Raw genomic sequence first — 20,791 nt, 5'->3', positions numbered from 1 at the left:
GGCAAGCTTGGGGAATGGGGCTGGGACCCTGTGCATCCCCCTCACCACAGAAACAGACTTTTCCTACTGACTTTCTAAGTTGCCTCTGGTGTTCATGGGTTGAAAAGTCTGGAAACCGCCACAGCTGCCTGTGATTCAGTCCTCTGAGGCCTGCTCCAGGTTTGCTGAGGCCTGTGCACCCATGCCAAACTACATTCCTCTCCCAGCCCGGAGCGATATACCTTTCCGATCAACCATCCAGGTTGTCTTGGGCTAGAAATTTGTTTCACTTCATCTTTTTGTCGGTTCTGCTGCTTTAGAATTTGTTTAGAGCCATTTTTATAGGTACTTGGAGGAGTTTGGGGGAGAGCTCAAGCAAGTCACTGCTTTTACTCCACCATCTTGGCTCTACCCCTCCCAGACTATTTTTCCTTAGGAAGCATCCACAGGCATACAAGATCCCCAGCAATGCGACCTAAGTGTCTCTGAACAAGTCTATCTGCCATGTACAAGATCACAAACCATCTGAAGAAACTGCAGTTTCTTCAAGTTCAGTAAAAAGATCAGTAAAAGCATGACTAATCTAGGTAGCTTAAAATCAGGGTCAGCACTTAGCATAGTGCTTCCAGTGCATAACACAGTGCCTGGCACATAGTAGATGCTTCATGAATGGTTACTGACCAACAAGACAGATTATTCTCAAATATTTCTTTTAGAGTACACACCAGGATCTTACTCCAAAGGCATCATTCATAACAGAAAAGTTATCTTACTGACACAAAATTACCTTACTGACCTTCATCTCCTTAATGGAAGACTTAACAATGATGGTCTCTGGCTTTCCCCTCTGAAATATGAGACCTCATTGAATTTTGTAGGTTACAAAAGAGAATATCTAAGCCACTTGGTAGTCATCATCATAAAAAATACATCTTTTATTCCTAAGTATCACTTGATGTCCTTTTCATAAGCAGTTGTTTTAAAAAGCACCTGAAGATGATAACCATGTTATTTTGGCATAGAAAATTCCTATCTCTGGTTACCATCTTCCAAGGATCAGGACTGTTTAGTGGCTACTACCCCTCATCTCCTTTTCACTGCCTTCAAATGCATGTCAGTTATCTGCAACATATTCTCACTCCGGTCTTTCTGAGTGAAATTAAAAGTAATTTACCATACATGATGAGGCTTTCTCTAATGGTCCAAACTATATACCTGTAGACAATTACAGGAATATAGACACAGAGTACAACTTTGACTAGTTTAGGAAATCAAACCCTAATGAGTTTTCAGTCTACCTGTTCTGTTGTTTAGACTAAAGTAGAAAGCATGAGCACAGTTCTGGCATTGGAGGAAACTGTATTTATGCTTGTCCTGGCTATGAGAAATTAGAATGAATGGATGGATAGATGAATGGATGAGAAAATAATTGAGCCAGGAGAAACTGAGAGATTCAGGTAGTTAAATCTGATTCTTTGACAATATGGAATGAATTAGGGGTCATAGGCCAGGAAGGAGACAAGAATCTTCAGATGAAAAACAGAGAAAATTAGAAGCAATTAAGCAGAGAAATTTAGTTTAACAGTGATGACAGGGTAGTTAACAGAAGAATCTTATGCATTACCTAAGAAGAAAAGAAGTCTCGATGTGGGAACCTGAGAAGGAAAATTATGCAATTACAGTAAAAGTTTTGTTACTTGGCATATTAGATAAATTACTCTAGCCAGGGGAGGGGAGAAAGGAAGGAGTGGTTATTGAATAATACCTCCCCCCAAAAAAACTGGGTTAAATAAAAATTATACTTAACAATGGAATATCACACCATACATAGTTTATCATAAAGAGCAATTAGAAAGTCCTTTAATTAGGGTAATCAGGCTTAGAAAGGAACCCAGGGGAGCTGGGCTGAATAGAAAAATACAAGGATTGTTAACACTTTTGCCTGTCATTTCCCAAAGAACATGGGAAGTGTTCTGCTTTGTAGCTCTGAGAAAAAACTTACCTTGTTCAATCTAATTTTATGCCAGGTTTTGGCAGAAAGCAATTCACCTATTAACTGATGGACACTATTAATTAATTAACAAGTTCCTATGTAACAGAAAACAAAAACAAAAAAAATAATTTAAATAACACTTTATATTTTTGAAGACTCATAGGTTTATATCTAGATGGATCCTTACGGCCCTTACTTTGCAGATGAGAAAACTAAGGCCCACAGAGTTTAAATGACTTATCCAAGGTTGAAATAATAGTAAAAATCCAGCACACGTTCCACTTTACGTTGCCTCCATCATTCTAAGTTGTCCCAGTAAGACAGATGACAAATGAGAAAACTGAAGGCAAGGTCCATTAAATGATTTACCCTGACAAGTCAATGGCAGGACTAGAACTAAAATATGGGCCTCAACTCCTGGCCCACTTCACTGGAGGCGGCCCAGTGACATCAGGAAGACCTGAGTTCAAATTCAGCCTCAGACACTTCCTACCTGTGTGACCCTGAGCAAGTTATTTAACTTCTCAATTATAAAATGGGGATCATTGCTTCCTAGAGTTTCTGTGAGGATTAAATAACATAATATTTGTAAAGCACTTCACAAAGTAATTAACACAGAGTCAGTACCTAACACATGCTTGCTTGCTTCCTTCAAAGGAAGGAAGTAGTCCAGTATTCTTTCCATTATACCATGCTGTCTCTAGAAGTCTTTTTAGGAAATGGTTGCAGGCAGGCATATAAAAGCTGCTACTAAGTGGTACTTGCTACTAGTTTTCATACCTGACATGCTGTCCGTCATACTACTTTTTTTTTTTGATGAGGTAATCAGGGTTAAGTGACTTGCCCAGGGTCACACAGCTAGTAAGTGTCAAGTGTCTGAGGCCAGATTTGAACTCAGGTCCTCCTGACTCCAAGGCCAGAGCTCTATCCACTGCACCACCTAGCTGGCCCTCCCCCCTCGTCATACTTCTAAATGGTACTATGTAATAGAAATTACGATGATGTATCATATCAGTCCTTAATGTTTCTGACAAAAACCCACATGGTTGGGTTCATTTTTCTCCCTTTGCATTTTTCCCATACCTTTCTCTGACCCACTAGCTAAAGAATTGGACTTATTTTTTTTATGTTTTTAGTTTATTGATTCATCTACCCAATGTTAATCGTAATTTTCCCAGATTCCAAATTTTACTGTTTCCTAAGGCTTTTGTCCAGCCCTCTGATTTTCCTTACAAACTTAGAAAGTTGCTCGGGCCCTGAAAAATTCAGTGCCTCGCATGTGGTCACACAGTGTCTCTGGAAGAACTTGAACCTGGCTCTTCCTGACTCCAAGCTAGTCCACCAGCTACTATAACACACTGACTTTTATTTCCAAAACTTACTAAATTTTATTTCCTAAGTTATTAATTAAAATTAAACTATGTTATATATAAGACCAAAAAAAGATTTTTTTTGAAAAATTCAGAGTTGAAAGCAACGTATTGAAGGTATTGAATGTTTTATGTTATACTTTTAAAAGTGTAACATTTGTTTTGTTATGATTGGGGAAATAAATTTATATTAATATTTTATGAAATACAATAAGATATGCAGTGCTTTAAAATATTATAAAGCTCCTATTAAGTAGGTATCTCTCCTGCTATTATGTTTTCCTTTTAATCATACAAAAGTATCTGTAGATTTTCAGGTATAAAAATCTAGCCCAACCACCCTACCCCCTAAAGTATACTCAAATGCTAGTCATTTGAAAAGTTTTCTCCTACCACCAGAACACACAAAAATAAGCAGCATTATCTACAACTGTTACCAAAAAAAATACTCAAAATGTTGTTACAGTCATTAAATTCACAAGATTATATCCTTTTCTCATTCAACATGCCCATACCATAGTAACATGATTGGTAATTTGCACAGGTGCACTGAAAGCTAAAGCAGCCCTTTTGCCTCTTACTAAAGCCTAATTCATGCCCTATTCATAGGATGTTTCCCAATTAGCATGTGCAAAACCCAAATGGAAAATTATTTTATGTTCTAATATGTCTATACTAAAGTCATTTGCTTGAATGGAAATTGCATTACCAGAAGAGCTGGCATTTCTGTATTTTTGTGTTTAAACTCAACATGAATACTTCATGGGCTGGAGACATACTAAACAAATTCTGGCCATCTTCTAAGAAGCCAAGAGGATAGATATGTCTTTGTTCATGGGACATAAATAATTCTTAAAAGATTTGCATGACATTCAGCACTGATTCCAGAATCAGCAGGACCAGTAATACCTAGAGTATCTGTGAAATAATGAGTTATTTTCCTACTGTGAGGCATCCTTTATAATTCCAATTTCAGCTGGAAATTCTTTGAAGAGATGATTGAACCGTATCGTCTCCATGAAAGCTGCAAAGATTTAACAACCGCTGAGAAATTAAAAAGAGAAACTCCATGGAAAATTACAGATTCAGAACTGGAAGCGTTCAAGGAAAAGGTAAAGCCTTGTCTTCTCTTAATTCCTACATTGTTGTCTGAATAGCTGAAAAGAAAACAGTGGCTGGTTGAAAGAGCAACAGTGGAAACCTCTATTATTTGCTTTCATTTTGGGGGCATTTAGAGGTTCTGCATTTTAGGTATTTTTCAATCATCTTATTAGGTATAACTACTTTAAAAACTGCTTGTTTCCATTTCTTTTGGTTTGACTTATAAAATCAGTGTTGTTTTAGAAAAGAAGAAGAGTAGATTAGCCATAAAAATTGTGAAATTTGCTTTTCTATTATCTCAAAGAATAGTAGGTATTTGTGTATAGTCATTTAAGTGTAGACTTTTTTTGGGGGGGGAGGGTTAGGCAATGGGGTTAAGTGACTTGCCCAGTGTCACACAGCTAGTAAATGTTATGTGCCTGAGGCAAAATTTGAACTCAGGTCTTCCTGAATCCAGGGCCGGTACCCTTTCCACTGTGCCACCTAACTGTCCCATGTAGACCTTTTTAAAAGCAGAAATACAGGCTGAATGGTCTATGAGCATCACCAGGTAAGTCAAGTTTTAGGTACCATTTACTTCTCCAAAAAGTGTAAAGTCCATGGAAGTCTCAGCAAAGATTTAAGTTGAACACATTCAATGAAGGGTTTAGGCAAAAGTCATTGCATTAAAAAGTCATTTTAAAGACAGTTTGGTAGTAGGGAGAATATAGGTGGTACAGTGGATAGTGTTGAGACTGGAGTCAGGAAGACTCATCTTCCTGAGTTCAAATCTAGCCTCAGACACTACTAGCTGTGCGCCCTGAGCAAGTCACTTGCCCTTTTTTGCCTCAGTTTCCTCATTGTAAAATGAACTAGAGAAGGAAATGGCAAATCGCTTCAGTATCTTTGCGACAAAAACCTCAAATGGGGTCACTAAGAGTTAAACATGACTGAAAAACAACTGAACAACAATAGTAATGAGGATCTTATAGGACTGTTATAAGTGGGACATAAGGGTGGTGATCAACTTGGATATCAGACGCAGAGTATTGACTTTCTTCAGAAAATGGTCAGAATTAAATTTAATTCAATACTCAAGTACCCAATATATATAATGTAAGCAGTACCAGGTTAAGAAAAAGTTGAAATGTGATGTCATTCTTGTCCTCCAGGAGTTTGCAAACTAATAGGAAGGATAGTATAGTACACAAATTAAGTATCAACAAGATAGAATGTAATAGGGCAAGGCAGAAATCAAAATATCATGTTCTAGGAAAATCTGAAGAGGAATCAATGATCAAAAAACTACCTTGGATTTTACAATAGAATCCATAGAACTATTATACTTATCTGTATTGAGGTCAATGGGAATTGGATTTCCAACAGTTGGTCCTTTTTCCAACTGAACTGAAAACCAAGGAAATAACAGGAAATTACACCACAGACCAGAATTTGTAGTTGGTTTAATGTATAAGTGAACTTCAATAATATAACAAACTAGAATTTATTTGTTTCATGTACAAATTAACTTCTTCCTTTTTCAAGGTTATCAAATACTTGAGGCTTTTCTCTGGTCTTAGAGATTGTTTATAAAGGATAGATGTGTCTAATTAATTGACTAACCAATCTGAGATCAATCAAAGATGAGTCCTACTAGTTCCCTTACCCCTAGAGCAATATTTACTTAAGATTAATTTCTTTCTTTGTTATCAATTTAATTCTATTCAGTTAATGCAGTTTATGATATTATTCTTTGGGGTAAAAGTAAAGAACTTGGAAAAGTTGTAGTCCTTATCTCAAATGGATTTCAAAGTCAAATAAAATATTCAAATGAACACAAAGCTATGTATTTCTGTGTGTGTGTATACACACATGTATATGGCATATAGATCTGATTTGGATCAAATGTGAACCCATTATGTCTTTTTTTTAAGTTTAGGAAGGATTTTTGGATGTGCTGAATTCTAATTTTTGCTCTAAAGGAAGGGATGTAATGTTATTCTAGGTATGAGGCTACAAAAGTGAGAAGATCCAAGGCAAAATTAGGGAGAGGTGAATACAGATTATTGTGATCAGATTAGGCTTACTGAAAACATCAATGATTGAGCAACAAAAAGCAAAAAAGTAGATGAAGTAGACTGAAAGTTTTAAAATGATACTCCATGATAAGGAGTTTAAGTCAGATTAGATATTAATGGAGACATATCAATGAAAATTTTGTTGAAGGGATATGAGGTGAGTCATATAGTGTATTCATTCATTTATGTGGCTCAAAAATTGTTTTGGCAAATAGACTGATGCACAGAACAATTTGGAAAAGAACAGATCTTATTCAGAAATGTCTTTAAATCAAGTATCACACTATCTAATATGAATGGGGGAAGTGGTAAGTAAAGATTGAGGGGGGGAAATCCATGAATGCAAGCATTTTATATGAAACTTAACACCAAATTTGAATGCTTACAATAGAGGACAGTGAGAACATCCAAACAGAATGCCAAAGAATATTTGGTTGGAAGCAGAGAATAATAAGCAATGACCAAAAAATACTAGTACTGTATTGGAAAACTAGTATAGGACTTTCTTTGCTTTATAAATGTTATTGTCTATTCAATTCAATTCGATTCAACAAACATTTATTCAGTGCCTACTATGTACCATGTACCATGCTAAGGGCTAGGGATAAAAAAAGAGGCAAAATACAGCCCTGCCTTCAAGGAGTTCATAATCTAACGAGGAAAATGCCTTCTAGAGAACCCTGCTCTTCCCTAGAAAGGAACAAGGGATCCAATTTTTAAAAAATGTTAATGTTAGCCATATTTTCTCTCTGAACTATGACATCTGAAAATATGTATCAAAATGTCTATCACTTACATACCTTTTAAAGTATAGATATAACTTTATTTCCTCCATTTTAGCCTAATTCCTCTAGCCCTCTGAACAAGAATTTATAGGTTCTATCAATATATTTCAAGCGTAGTCATGTTCCACAGCCAAATTACCTTGGGAATCACTGGTCTAGCAAACAGAGAATTGAACCAAGGCAAAATGTTGTAGCTACGTCAGATCTATCATTCTGTGACTGAGCAATTTATTTTTTCTCCTGAACCAGTGAAATGATGATAATAATTGCCATCCCTTGCTTCTGTCACTGGAACACTGTATGGATAAATTAGATTTAGCTGTTCATTCATATGTAGCAAATGACTCACTTTGAAACACGTTATTAACTATTTTATCCCACTAAGTTGCCAATTCTTACTAGAAAAAAAGCATGTACCCTCCAACCTTTAAATGGTTAATGCAACTGCTAAAAGTGGGCCAGTTATTTGTTTTTCACTGGTAGAAGTAGGTGTATTATGACTGAAAAGTGCTCTATGCTTCCTGGGAAAGATGGAATGTAATTCAACTTATTGTCTTAGAAAATCCTATTGAAATTAAGACTAGGTATACTTACCCCATCTGATCAGTTTCTTAACTCCCTACATAAAGTCCTATCTTCTTTCACTCTGTTGCCCACTTTTGAGGTTATTGTTTAATCCATTTTATTTATTTTAGAACACATTCTTTATAATAATACCTAAGGGGCACAGTGGATAAAGCTCTGGGCCTGGAGCGAAGAAGACCTGAGTTCAAATCCAGCCTCAGACACTTAATAGCTATGTGACCCTGGGCAAGTCACTTAGCCTCTGTCTGCCTCAGTTTCCTCATGTGTAAAATGGGGATAATAATAGCACCTCCCAGGGTCAAAATGAGATAATATCTGTAAAGCATTTAGCACAGTGCCTGGCACATTATATAAATGTTAGCTTATTATTATCATCATTATTCTAAAAGTTATGCAAAGGTTTCTTATAAGTTTTATATAAAAATTTTTGTAACTTGAACAGAAGCATTGCACTTATTAGCAATTAAGGTTTTAATAATTAAAAGAGAAATTTTACTCTGAGATTTGGAGATTGGATGAGATGGAGAACTATAAATAAGAAGAGCTATTAACGAGGGTGGAGAGGCAGGGCTTTGTCCCAGAGTTTCAAATTTAGAGGGTCCTTCAAACAGCGTGGTAACAAAACATAGTTAGCAAGAACAATTAAAACAGGAAGCTACAAATAAAATAGAATGGAAAGCTACAGTGATGGTGTGGTAGAATGAGCCACTCACCCACCTTACCCTGCTCCCCATTTGTTTCATCTCAGGATTCCTGACAGTAGCTTCACACTAGTGTCCCAGGGTTTCTATCTGCTGTGGAGAGAGACATTACTCTCTCTCAACTAAGGGTGCCTACCATTCCACTTACCTTAGGTGTGGTTTTGGTGACTGCTCCCAGCATAAAAATTCTTAGTTATCACTCTGGAGTGGAAGGAACATTGTCTCTAGAGGCAAGAAACCTGAGTTCAAATCTTGCCTGTGATACTTGCTACCTACCTAACCTTGGACAAGTCACTTAACATCCCTAAGCCTCAGTTTCCTCATCTGTAAAATAAGGAGTTAGACTAGATGAACTCTGAGGTCTCTTTCATCTCTAGATTTATTATCCTATAAGGCTATGAACAGGTAACAGCCCAGGCCAAAGTATCCACTGCAAAATCTGATTTATTTTCCCCAGAGTTACCGTCAAGTCCGATTGAATGAACTCTTACAGGAACACTCACGTGCTGCTAATCTTGTTGTTCTGTAAGTACCATTCCATATATGCGTGTATATGTATATATATATATATATTGTGTGTATTGTGAACATATATGTATACATGGTATATATGTGCAAATACATGTCTATATGTGCATATTATACATATAAGATATATCACATGCATATGTGTTATATATTATACATGTAATACACACATTGTGTTGTGTATATGGATGTTGCATATATGTGTATATGTTCTGTGTGTATATGTGCATATAATCGTATGTATGTTATAAGCATGTGTGTTAGATGTACATATGTTATATAAAGTATGCAACACACATCTATATATTGTGTTACAATAGCTTAAATTTTATGTGTATGTTTACATGTGTCTGCACATGTTTGTACACATATAATATAAACATATAATATCTAAACATATACTTTACATATTAATGTCACGCAGGGAAATTGTGATAATAGAAAAGTAACTATATTGACCTAAGGGTAACAAATCAAGTTAAACTGAACTAAAATTTTTTAGCATATGTGATTTTAAGGAATAAGTAGAAATATAAACTGGCACACTTTGATAGTTGAGCATGAAAGGTTTACCATCTGTTTTATAGTTTCTACCCTCTTCGAGAAGGAAGGACAAACAACAAGTTTCTACCCTCTACGAGCTGACTCCTACAGAAATATTAGTATTCAAACTGAGGCTGGGTGATAATCGCTCAGGAGTATTGTTGAAAGGAAAGTTTTGGATAGGAGCTTAAACTAGATGACCACTGAAGGTCCCTAACAACTTGAGAGTGTGTTTTACCTAAAACTCTTATGATAACATGAACTTAAGAAAAAGCAAACCTTGGCTTTTCTGAAGATCAGTAAAGCAACCGACTGGAATAACGAGAACAGTAAACCGGTCATCAGAAGATTCCAATTCTAGTTTTCTTTCTACCACTCCCTCAATGTGTAATCTTGAGTAAATCAGTTAATTTCTCTGGGTCTAAAAAAAGATAGAGTTGAATTAAGATGATCACTAAGGTACCTTCTAACTCTGAAATGATATGATTCATCCATTTTCATTATTTACTTTTCTCTCCTTCCTGTAGTTTAGCATCCAAACCTTATTTGTCTGGTTTACAAAACACTTGTATTCTCTAAGAATGAACAGTAGTTTAAGGCTTACATTCAGACTCATGTAAGTGTTTTGCTTTTTATTGATATAACCAGTCAGGATACCAGTTAACAAATAGCTTAGAAATACTATTGGCGTTAGCCTCTATCATAATTATTTTTAACTTTTGCTGTGTCTGTGTGTGTGTCTGTGTGTGTGTGTGTGTATCTTTCTTCTCTCCCTAACCCAATTCCAATAGGAGTCTTCCAGTGGCTAGAAAAGCCACTATCTCGGATATCTTGTACATGGCCTGGCTAGAAATCCTCACAAAGAACCTCCCTCCTGTCCTGCTGGTTAGAGGAAATCACAAAAATGTCCTAACTTTCTATTCATAATATACCAAGGATTTAAGCACAATTCATTTTAATATGTGAAAGGCAAAATGTCTGTCAAGCACTTTGTGTTCCAGATCTGATCTCAAGTAACTTCCAAAGACTACTCTATTGGTTCACAACCAACTCTGTCACTAATTTAAAAAAAAAAACCCTTACTAATAAAATCTAAATAATGTAAACCTATCTGCTAAAAGTGGTGCCAGCATCAGAAGAAGCAGGACCTGCTTCCAGGCAAATGTTATCATTGCTGTTAATATATGATTAAGGACATGAAAGGAAGCCATGTTTGTTGTACTTATTTTTTAAAAACCACCATAAGTGTAAACTCCTCTGGAGTAGGAATCAAATCTTCTCTTTTCATGGTATTTGCTTATGAAGTCTAACTATAGTATTCAGAAAACACATGTTGACTAACTGATTTAGTAACTCAGGCTTATTAAATGGAAAAGGACAAACTTGGCAGGAAACATGATCATTTGTAGCCTCCTGAGAGATTTATTTAACAAAGGAGGATTAAAAATCAGTAACTGAAAACTCCTGAAAAATTCCTTGTCACTAAATGTTCAAAGCATTTGGTTAAAATTGGTAATTTAATGTAATCACAGATATACTAATAATATTCAGCTTGAATTTACTGCCTACTTGAAAAAATATATATATATAGTAACTGGATTACATAAAAGCATATATTTTAATTAAACAAATGATGTATATGCTATCATTTGAATATACATTTTAATTGACCTCTATTATATAGATTAAGGTTGCCATTATAGTGCTAATTATGTGGGATGTTTTTCTAATTAGGTAGTTGGTACCTAGGAAATCTTTAAAGCCTTTTAATTTGAAAAATAAATACCACAGATTTTCATATTGTCATGTATTTCCATGCAGATACATGTATATATATAGAAAGAGAATCACACATTTAATTATGTTATGTGGTGATGACATATGTTTAAAAAAATTAATGAAAAGTTAAATTAAGAAACATTTAAGATTTGGAATATATAAATATTCATTTTTTTCTTTCATCTTGGAGACTTGTTTACCAATGGAAACCAAGCACAAAATTAGAAATAAATTTTGTTTTTTCCCAAATGAATGACTTGATCTTTGTAATTAATTTTGACTGCTTTTAATTGCTATAATATATGAACAAATCAACTTGAAATAAATAAAATGTGACTGCCTTGGTTTATTGTCATTTTTTTTTTTACCTTTTCATTATGAAGGCTGAATCAAAGGTAGTGCTTCTGAAACCTGGATCAATAATTGACACATGAACCTAGAGGAAAGGAGGGGAAAAGGAAGGAAGGAAAGGAGAGAGGGAAAAAGGAAGGGAAGGATGAACATGAAAACAAAATAACAGAAAAATAATCCAAATGATGCTTGTAGGGCTATGCAGTTGGGGGTAGGCTTGAGGGATCCAGGAGAGAGGAGGGAGAAATTTTGTAGACAAGCATTTAGTGTACTCAGGAAGCCCGCTTTGGGCGTCAGCAATGATAGCAATAATAATAGCTAATACGTAACTTCACTAAGCACTTTACAATCATCTCATTTGATCTTCATAACCTGGGAAGGTAGGTGCTATTTTTATACCCATTTTACAGATGAGGAAACTAAGGCAAGCAGCAGTTAAGTGACTTGCCCAGATATCATAAATGGATTTATAATAACTGAGGAGACAAAGTCCAAGCAATGCAATTTATCAGCAAAGCATGCAGTTGCATAACAAACCAAGTTGAGCACCCTAACTATGGATTTGGCACAAAAGCTAATACAGTCAAAAACAGGATATGACTTGAATAATCTGATTTTTTTTCTTATCAGAGGAAAGCTTTGGGACTTCCTGAGATAGTACGAGTAGGTGCAGAAGGGACAATCTCTTGATTTCTCCAAAATCAGGTGATTCATAGGAAAACAAAACCTAAGTCTCAAAATGGAGGTTGTTCACAAAATAGAATATGTTTCGATCTGCATTCAAACTCTATAGTTCTTTCTTTGGACGCGGATAGCATTTTCCATCATGAGATCTTTGGAGATGTCTTAGATCCTTAAATTGCTGAAAAGGGCTAAGTCTATCAACACTAGCCATCACACAACGTGGCTGTTACTGTTGTACAACAACATTCTCCTGGTTCTGCTCACTTCACTCAGCAGCAGTCCATACAAGTCTTTCCAGGTTTTTCTGAAATCCACCTGCTCATTTCTTATAGCACAATAGTATTTCATTATATTCCTATACCATAACTTGTTCAGCCATTCCCCAATTGATAGGCATCCCCTCAATTTCCAATTCTTTGCCACCATAAAAAGAGCTGCTATGAATATTTTTGTACAGGTGGGTCCTTTTCCCATTTTTATGATCTCTTTGGGATACAGCCCTAGAAGTGCTATTGCTGGGTCAAAGGGTATGCACATTTTTATAGCCCTTTGGGCATAGTTCCAAATTGTTCTCCAAAATGGTTGGATCATTTCACAACTCCACCAACAATGCATTAGTGTTCCAATTTTCCCACATCTTGTCCAACATTTATCATTTTCCTGTTTTGTCATGTTGGCTAGTCTGATAGGTGTGATGTGGTACCTCAGAGTTGTTTTGATCTGCATTTCTCTAATCAATAGTGATTTAGAGCATCTAACAGCCTATTATAATGCAGAGACCTGAATAAACAGAAATAAAGACCAGAGGAGCTTCATCCCCTTTCCATGTTGTTTTATAGGGTTTTGGATTGTGACCATATCTCTTTTTTGTTGTTTAAACCACCATGCTCCCAGGTTTCTAGTAGATGTTTTTCCCTACAAGTCCTATGGTATGATGAAAGACTGATAGAGGTGGGGCCAAATGGGCAGCTCCACATGTCCCAAACCAATTCAGGGGAAGGGAAAAATAAGTTTTATTCTTATCCACAGCTAAAGAACTGCCCAGGAGTCACTAGTCCCCAAGGGGCTTAAGATGAAGGAGACAGCCATTTTGCAGATAGTTTACGTGGGCCTGACTAGCCTGGCAGGGTCTTAGCAGGTGACAGTCAGCACCCTAAGTGCCTTCACAAAAGATGCCAGCTATGAAGCCATTCAATTTCAAGTTGCCAATACAAATATAATTAAAAGTGGTCTTGTCATTGGAGGTGGTGTTGTACATTGATCCAGTGGCACACAGAAAAGGATCCCCTTTAGTGACACTGGGAAACTAGACAGTTTGAATGCAATTCGCTACATCACCCAGTGGATAGAGCATCAGGCCTGGAGTCAGGAAGATTTATCTTCTGAATTCAAATCTAGCCTCAGATATTTACTGTGCTTGACTCGGTTTCCTCATCTGTAAAATGAGCTGGAGAAGATCATGGCAAACCACTCCAGTATCTTTGCCAAGAAAATATCAAATGGGGTCACAAAGAGTTAGATATGACTGAAAAACAACTGAACAACATCACCCAGGTCCTAAATGGCATCAATCCCTTCCTTTCACTTAATATATATCAGGGATGCAGGCAGGAGGATTATGAATACAGGCAGAACAATACTCTGACTCTTATAAGCTATTGTGGAAACATTAAGCTATAGAAGGAATCTACTATTTTCTAATTCAGCAAAGGTAATGGCTTGGGGAGCTGTCCAGTTGAGTTTTTTCTCTGGTGTTGGGGAAGAAAGAGCCATAAATGCAATAGCACAAATCAAACATAGTAAAAACATTATGAAACAGTATGGGGGGGGGTAGATTTCAAGTGAGAATGATGCATCCAATGGTTACTTTCTCTGATGTTGATCATGGTAGGGGTGGTCAGCAGCACTTGGAACAGAGCTTCCCAAGGAGGTAGAGTTCTTTCGTCCCCTGGAAGTTCTTGATGTAGACCTCATCTCTAGGGTGAAGGTGATATACAGAAAAGTCTAAAATCATGAAGTCTCCTCAGTCTATTTTGTAGTTCCTGTATATAAGAAGCAAGAGAAGTATCTCCTCTCAGTAATGATGTATACACTAGGGAGAAAGGTCTCACTCTTATAGGATGGTGATCAAAAAGCCTTTCAAAGGTGAGAGGTATAATTCTCCACTTGGTATGCTACAGAGATAGAATAATGCTAGAAGGAGTACACCAGGCCATCTAAGGTGTGTTTCAGTGCAAAGCTGTCCAATCATGGACTTAAGTGCTTTTTTCATATATTCAACCTGACCAGAACTCTGGGAGTGATAAGGGGTGTGAAACTGAGGAGTCACCCTGAAAGAGTACTGTATCATATCAGTGAAGTAAGACCCTCTGTCAGAATCACTACAAGACAGTGGGCCAAAACAGGACACAATCTCTTTTAGAATAATCTTAGCAAAGAACCCAGCAGTAGCTTTCACACTAGGGAAGACTTCTACCCAGTGAGTCAGTTGATCAATGATTACAACACAAACTTTATAGTGACCAGAGTTAGGCATGTTAATGAAATCAATTTGCCACTGCTCAAAAGGAGTGTAAGCTAGGGGGTGGCTGCTGAAAGTGACAGCATGAAATACATATTGATCAAATGCCTGGCAAGTAGGACAGGAAACACAAATATGCATGGCAACAGGGGTAATATAGGGAAAGATCTACACCCTTCTAATCCTATCTACAATTCCTTGTGTGCCAAAATGCTTCTCCTTATAGATGGACAGACATATCTGGTGATAGAAACTCTGAGGGAGAAGTGTCTCGCCTTCCCCAGGCCCCAGAAGGGTCTTGCCAGACCCCAGATACCAGTTTGGCATAACAACAGTGTTTTCACTTTGCAGTTTCAGGGTCATTGTCAGAGAGGTCAATGTTAGAAGCAGAAAGATGAAACACCTACACAAGACCCTCAGGGGCAGCAAGTTTTGTAACACCATCAATACTATTGTTACCTCTTGAAATAGGATCAGTAGCAATAGTGTGGGCAGGACAATGGACAATAGCCAGAGCACTAGGAAGCCACAGTGCAGATAGAAGTGCATCAATGTATTGTGTGTTCATAATGACCTTACCACGAGAAGTCAAGAAACTTCTCTGCAACCATCGTATCCTGACAGCATGACAAACCCCAAAGGCATAACAGGAGTCAGTGCAGATGGTTGTGCTTTGTCCAGCAGCCAGCACAGAGGCTGCCCAGTGTCATGGTCTGAAATCCTGGCAGTGCCTGGGTCCCAGATGCCATCTCTCATAAAAGAGGACTCATCAGTGTATAGCACGTGAACAGGGTTCTACAAGGGGATGTAAGAAAGGTCATTGAGGGGCTTCTTGACCATGTCAACAACAGAGGAACAGTCACAGAGAGACTTCCCTGAGGTAAGTATATCAGGGAGTAACATGACTGGGTTGAGAATCAAACACTTCAGAATCATATTTTCTTTGCCCAATAGTCACTTCATATCTAGAAAGTCTTTGATCAGAGAAAGCTTGAGTGCAGTGTCTCAAAAAGAGAACCTCAACTTTATGGAGGCACTGTACTACAAATAGGGCCCCTAAAACCACATCATCAACATACTAAATCAGACAGGAGACTTTGAAAGTAATGGAAGCCAAATCCTGAAGTAAGATTTGAGAGAACTGGGAGAGGCTTTATACCCCTTAGGAAGACAAATCCACATCCATTGTGTGTTCTTCCAGGTAAAAGCAAACAGGCATTGAGAGTCTAGGTGAATAGGGATGCTAAAAAAAAAAAAAAAGCTGAGCAAAGACCTATCACAGTGAAAACAGGCAGCCTCACAGAAAATTGAGGAGATGATGGTTGTTGGATTGGGAATTAATGGGTGTCTGGGTATGACATAAGCATTAATAGTATATAAGTCTTACACAAAGGGATAAACTGATTTACCATCAGGGCCTGGCTTGGGTTTCTTAAAAGGGAGGATCAGGGGCAGCTAGGTGGCACAGTGGATAGAGCACCCGCCCTGAAGTCAGGAGAACCTGAGTTCAAATTTGGCCTCAGAGACTTGACACTTACTAGCTATGTGACCCTGGGCAAGTCACTTAATCCCATTGCCTAGCAAAAAAAAAAGGGGGGGGGATCAGAGCATTACAAGGAGATTTAAATGGAACAACAATACCTCAGTCCCTCAGAGAGTCAGTAATGGGTATGATGCCTTCAATGGCCTCCCTGGACAACAAACATTGAGGAATGGGTGGTGTGAGGCCTCCCTTGGTCTTGATGGTGACAGGGACAGCAGAATTTAACAATCCTACATCTATGAATGAAGTCGCCCATAGAGAATCAGGGATGTTAGATGGGGTCCCTAAACTATCGTCAGGGGTCTTTTGGGCATTCTGAACCAATACAAAGAACAAAGAGAGGGAGTCCTCAGGGGGTTGCAAAGACAGAGATCCAATGGAGAAGCAGAAAATAGTGGTCCTAAGTTTACAAAGGAGATCACAGCCCAAGAGGTTAAGAGGAGAGGGGCATAAGGAGAAAAGAATGCTCTAGAGAGGATGAACAGTAAGCACATGGGAAGACAATTTGGGGAAGCTCTGAGGCTTCCCCAAAATCCCAATGACATTTAAAGATTCAATAGAAATACAGGCAGAATCTGGTTTACTCATCAAAACTGAATAGAAGCTCCAGTATCTAATAAGCATTATAAATCATGTTACCATATTTAAAGGAGATATAGGGTTCACTGGTATGGGGAGAGGTAGAGACTGGAGCAGTCAGGGCAAAGACATCAGGATTGAGAAAAATGCCAACAGTTCCTTGGAATTTATTATTACAATTTTCTAAGTAAACAGCACACACCTCCATGCCCCTGATTAAGGACTCCTTGGCCTATTGTAATTTGGTAGAATTGGCCAGGACATTGGGGTTCCAATGTGGATCTTGAAGAAGCCAATTAGGAAGAACTGCAAAACCAGCAGGTACCTCCCCACCCCCGCCTGCAGTGGGGCTTGTCTGTTTGTAGCCTCTATAATAGTAGTTCTTTCCCCTGGGGGGAGCAAAAGTTTCTACTAAATCAGTAATGTCTCCCTAAGTAGAGTTATAACCCCTAAAACTGGCCTGAAATTGGGTCACTACAGCCCCAGGATCCTCATCAAATTTAAGAGTATTTCTCCTCCATGTAGAGAGATCAGAGGGACTAAAATACTGATGATTTCTTATGAGTGGTATAATTCCCAGGTTAGTTAGATCAGGCACAAACCTTTCTTGGACAGGAAAGACAGGTCCCTCATGTTCAGAAGAGATCAAATCTCCTTTTATAGTAGGAGAGGAGAAGGAAGATAGAGAAGGAAGGAGGAGGGGATGCCTGCACAGGAGAAGGTTTAGCGGCATGAAATAGAGAAGCAAAGACTATTAGGATTCCCTTAAAGCCAAAGAGGAAAAAAAAAGTTTAAGGCAAATATAAAGAATAGAGTATAATTGAACCTTCCATAGGGTCAGGGTTTAAAGTCAACACGTAAAGTAAAAATCTATATAGTCAAAATTACCCTTCAAAATCTCTCAAGTTGGCAATAATACATACATATATATAATACGTATATATCCAGCACCCTCCCCTTCAGAATTTCTCTGCCCTCATCTCCTTTCTCCTCTGTTGCCCCAGGGAGATTTTTCCAACCTTGTGTCTATGCCCCATGTAGTAAAATGTACTCCATTTGCCAAGTTTTTATATCACTGAAGGGTTTTTTTTAGCCTCTTTAAGCAGTTGTTGCTAAAAAGGGGGTAGATTCCTTTCAAAGAGGGCAGTCTGTGGTGACAGCAGATGGTAGCTTTAGAAACAATTAAGGATAGCTTGTTTTTACCATACTAGTTAAGCTATTGGCTAAGAGAGAAATGGAAACCGGGATTTCTACTCTAACAGAAGGAAGCAAAAACAGATAATGACCTAATTGACAGGAAAACTGATAATTAGGGGGGAAATACTCTTGAAAGGGCTTCACAGACAGGTGAGATTATTTCAGAAGGTAATCCTATTAGATTTTGGTGATTATATTAGAAGTTCCCAACCAATCTCTGCATTATCCTTGACTCTTCAATCTCCTTCACCTCATATAATCAATCGGCTGCAAAATCTTGTCTTTTCTTCTTCCATATTTCTCATATTCTAGCCCTTCTCATTATTCAAATAGACACCACCACCCTAGGTCAGGTCCTCAATATATTGTCACCCTATTCAATAAACTCCAATGGCTTCCTATTACCTTTAGGATAAAACATAAACTACCTTGTATAGAAAGCTCTTTCCAATGTGACCTCAAAATACCTTTTCAGATTCATTATCTCCTTATCTATATTACTCATTCTAAAATCTAGCCAAACTGTCCTTCTCACATATGACACTCCATCTCCATTGCCTCCCTCAATTGTATGTAAGCTCCTTGAGAGCAAGAGCAGTTTCATTTTCATCTTTGTAAATACCAGAAATTAACACAATGTGGTATATAGCAACATAGTATATGCTTACTAAGTTAATGAAGATGACCAGGGCTTCTGCTCTACTTCAACACTCTGCAAACCACTGGTGCTATCATCTTTCAACCTACTGCTGTAACTTAAGGACCTCTGGGCCTTGCTATCCACCCCTCTGCTGCACATTAGGATTTCTAGGCCTTTCCATCTACTCTGTAGCTGAATTGTATTTTCTATATTGTTAGAACATGAGTTCCAGGAGAACAAAGACTACCTAGATTTTTCTGCTTGTGTCTCCAGTACTTAGCACATAGCTTGTCACATTCATTAATTCATTCATTCATGTTGACTGACTGAAGGAAAATTTTTTTTAAAATATATTATTTGCTCTCTTTTTGGCAGAGAAAGTGCCAGCAGATGCCTATATAATCTATGTGAAGCTTGTTATCTATTTTCCCAAACTCCTCATCTATTTCTTCTTTTTGTCCAGGTGGTCTATAATCTCCAATAATGGCATTCATTCTGTTTCCAGTTCCTTTGATTTTTTAAAAAAAATTATCCTGGATTTAACGAATGCCAAATAAAATTAACATATCCCTATGCCAAGCAGAACAGATAATGAGAATTGTACACAAAACCAGAAATCTCTATTATGTATAACTTTCTTTTCTATTAAGTATATAATAAATATGTTACTTTCAAAGCTATCCTGTTTGTTTCTTTCTGAACTTCCTTTTGTTTGCTTCTATGGATTTTTTAAAAAATGCTTCAATGACTGCCTTTTCCTTCTTTTTGGGGGTGGGGTGGGGTGGGAGGGTATTACTGTCAGTTCTCCCCTCTTCCCCAAACACAAGACTGAATTCTAAACAAAGGGGGAAAAAAAATCAAAACCCGAGTAACAAATCTGCATTTGAACAACACAAATTCATACATTTGCCATGTCTGAAAATGTATTTTTTCATTTTGTACCTTGAGACCATCACCTCCGCTCTTATGGTTAGCAATTTTGGTGACCAAATGTCTTAAATCTTTCAAAGTTATCTTTGTTCATTGTATAAATAGTCTTCTTGGTTCTACTCAATTCACTCTGTATCAGGTCCTATGAGGCTTGCCAGGTTTTCCTGAAGCATTCCCTTTCACAATGTTTTATATGCCAATAGTATCCTATTACATTCATAATGTTCAGGATTCCCAACTGATGGGCATGTCTTTATTTTCCAGTTTTTTGCGACAACAAATTTCCAAAAAGATGTATGGGATGGATCTTTTCCCTCTTTCTTTCATCTTTTTGGGTTAGAGGCCTTCCTATTGTTCAAAAAAATACAACCAGTTTAGTGACTTTGGGTATAGAATTCCAAATTGCTCTCTAGTAAAGCTGGACCAATTCACAACTTCACCAAAATGCATATTATTGTGCTTTTCTTCCAGCAGCACTTTTACCAATTATAATTTTCTTTTTTTTGTTATCTTGGTTAATTTGATGGACATAAGTTAGAAACTAAGAATTGCTGTAATTTGTATTTTAATTAGTAATTAATTATTTGTTTGTTAATTACATGAACTTCTTCCTTTGATAGCTGCATATTCATTTCTTAACCATTTATCCATTGAAGGATGGTTCTACTCTTCTGTATATATATTTTAGGCAATTGGGGTTGTGACTTGCCCAGGGTCACACCGCTAGTAAGTGTCAAGTGTTTGGTCTGAGGCCAGATTTGAACTCAGGTCCTCCTGACTCCAGCACCGATGCTCTATCCACTGCGCCACCTAGCTGCCCCTATTCTTATAAATTTAACCATTTAATCATTTTTTTAATCAGAGAAATTATATACCAAGTTCCTCCCCCCCAGTGGATTGTTTCTCTTCTAATTTTAACCAAGTT

At 37.3% G+C, this 20,791-nt stretch overlaps 1 protein-coding gene across 3 annotated transcripts in view; it reads left to right on the top strand.

The window, feature by feature from the left end:
• Positions 1–11,765, top strand: part of SLC12A1 (solute carrier family 12 member 1) — a 142,522-nt gene extending 130,757 nt beyond the window's left edge. For 2 of the 3 annotated variants that reach the window (XM_020976430.2, XM_020976370.2), the window contains exons 25-27: positions 4,319–4,454; positions 9,029–9,096; positions 10,434–11,765. In XM_020976430.2, coding sequence (XP_020832089.1) covers positions 4,319–4,454; positions 9,029–9,096; positions 10,434–10,569 — 340 coding nt within the window. In that variant the 3' untranslated portion in view covers positions 10,570–11,765. The other variant, XM_078151265.1, reaches the window with a different exon arrangement.
• The last annotated feature ends 9,026 nt before the right edge of the window (positions 11,766–20,791 follow it).

This window comes from Phascolarctos cinereus, unplaced genomic scaffold (assembly GCF_003287225.1).
Source record: "Phascolarctos cinereus isolate Bilbo 61053 unplaced genomic scaffold, phaCin_HiC Scaffold_3;HRSCAF=262, whole genome shotgun sequence".
Lineage (NCBI taxonomy): Eukaryota > Metazoa > Chordata > Mammalia > Diprotodontia > Phascolarctidae > Phascolarctos > Phascolarctos cinereus.
This window is presented reverse-complemented; position numbering and strand designations above follow the sequence as displayed.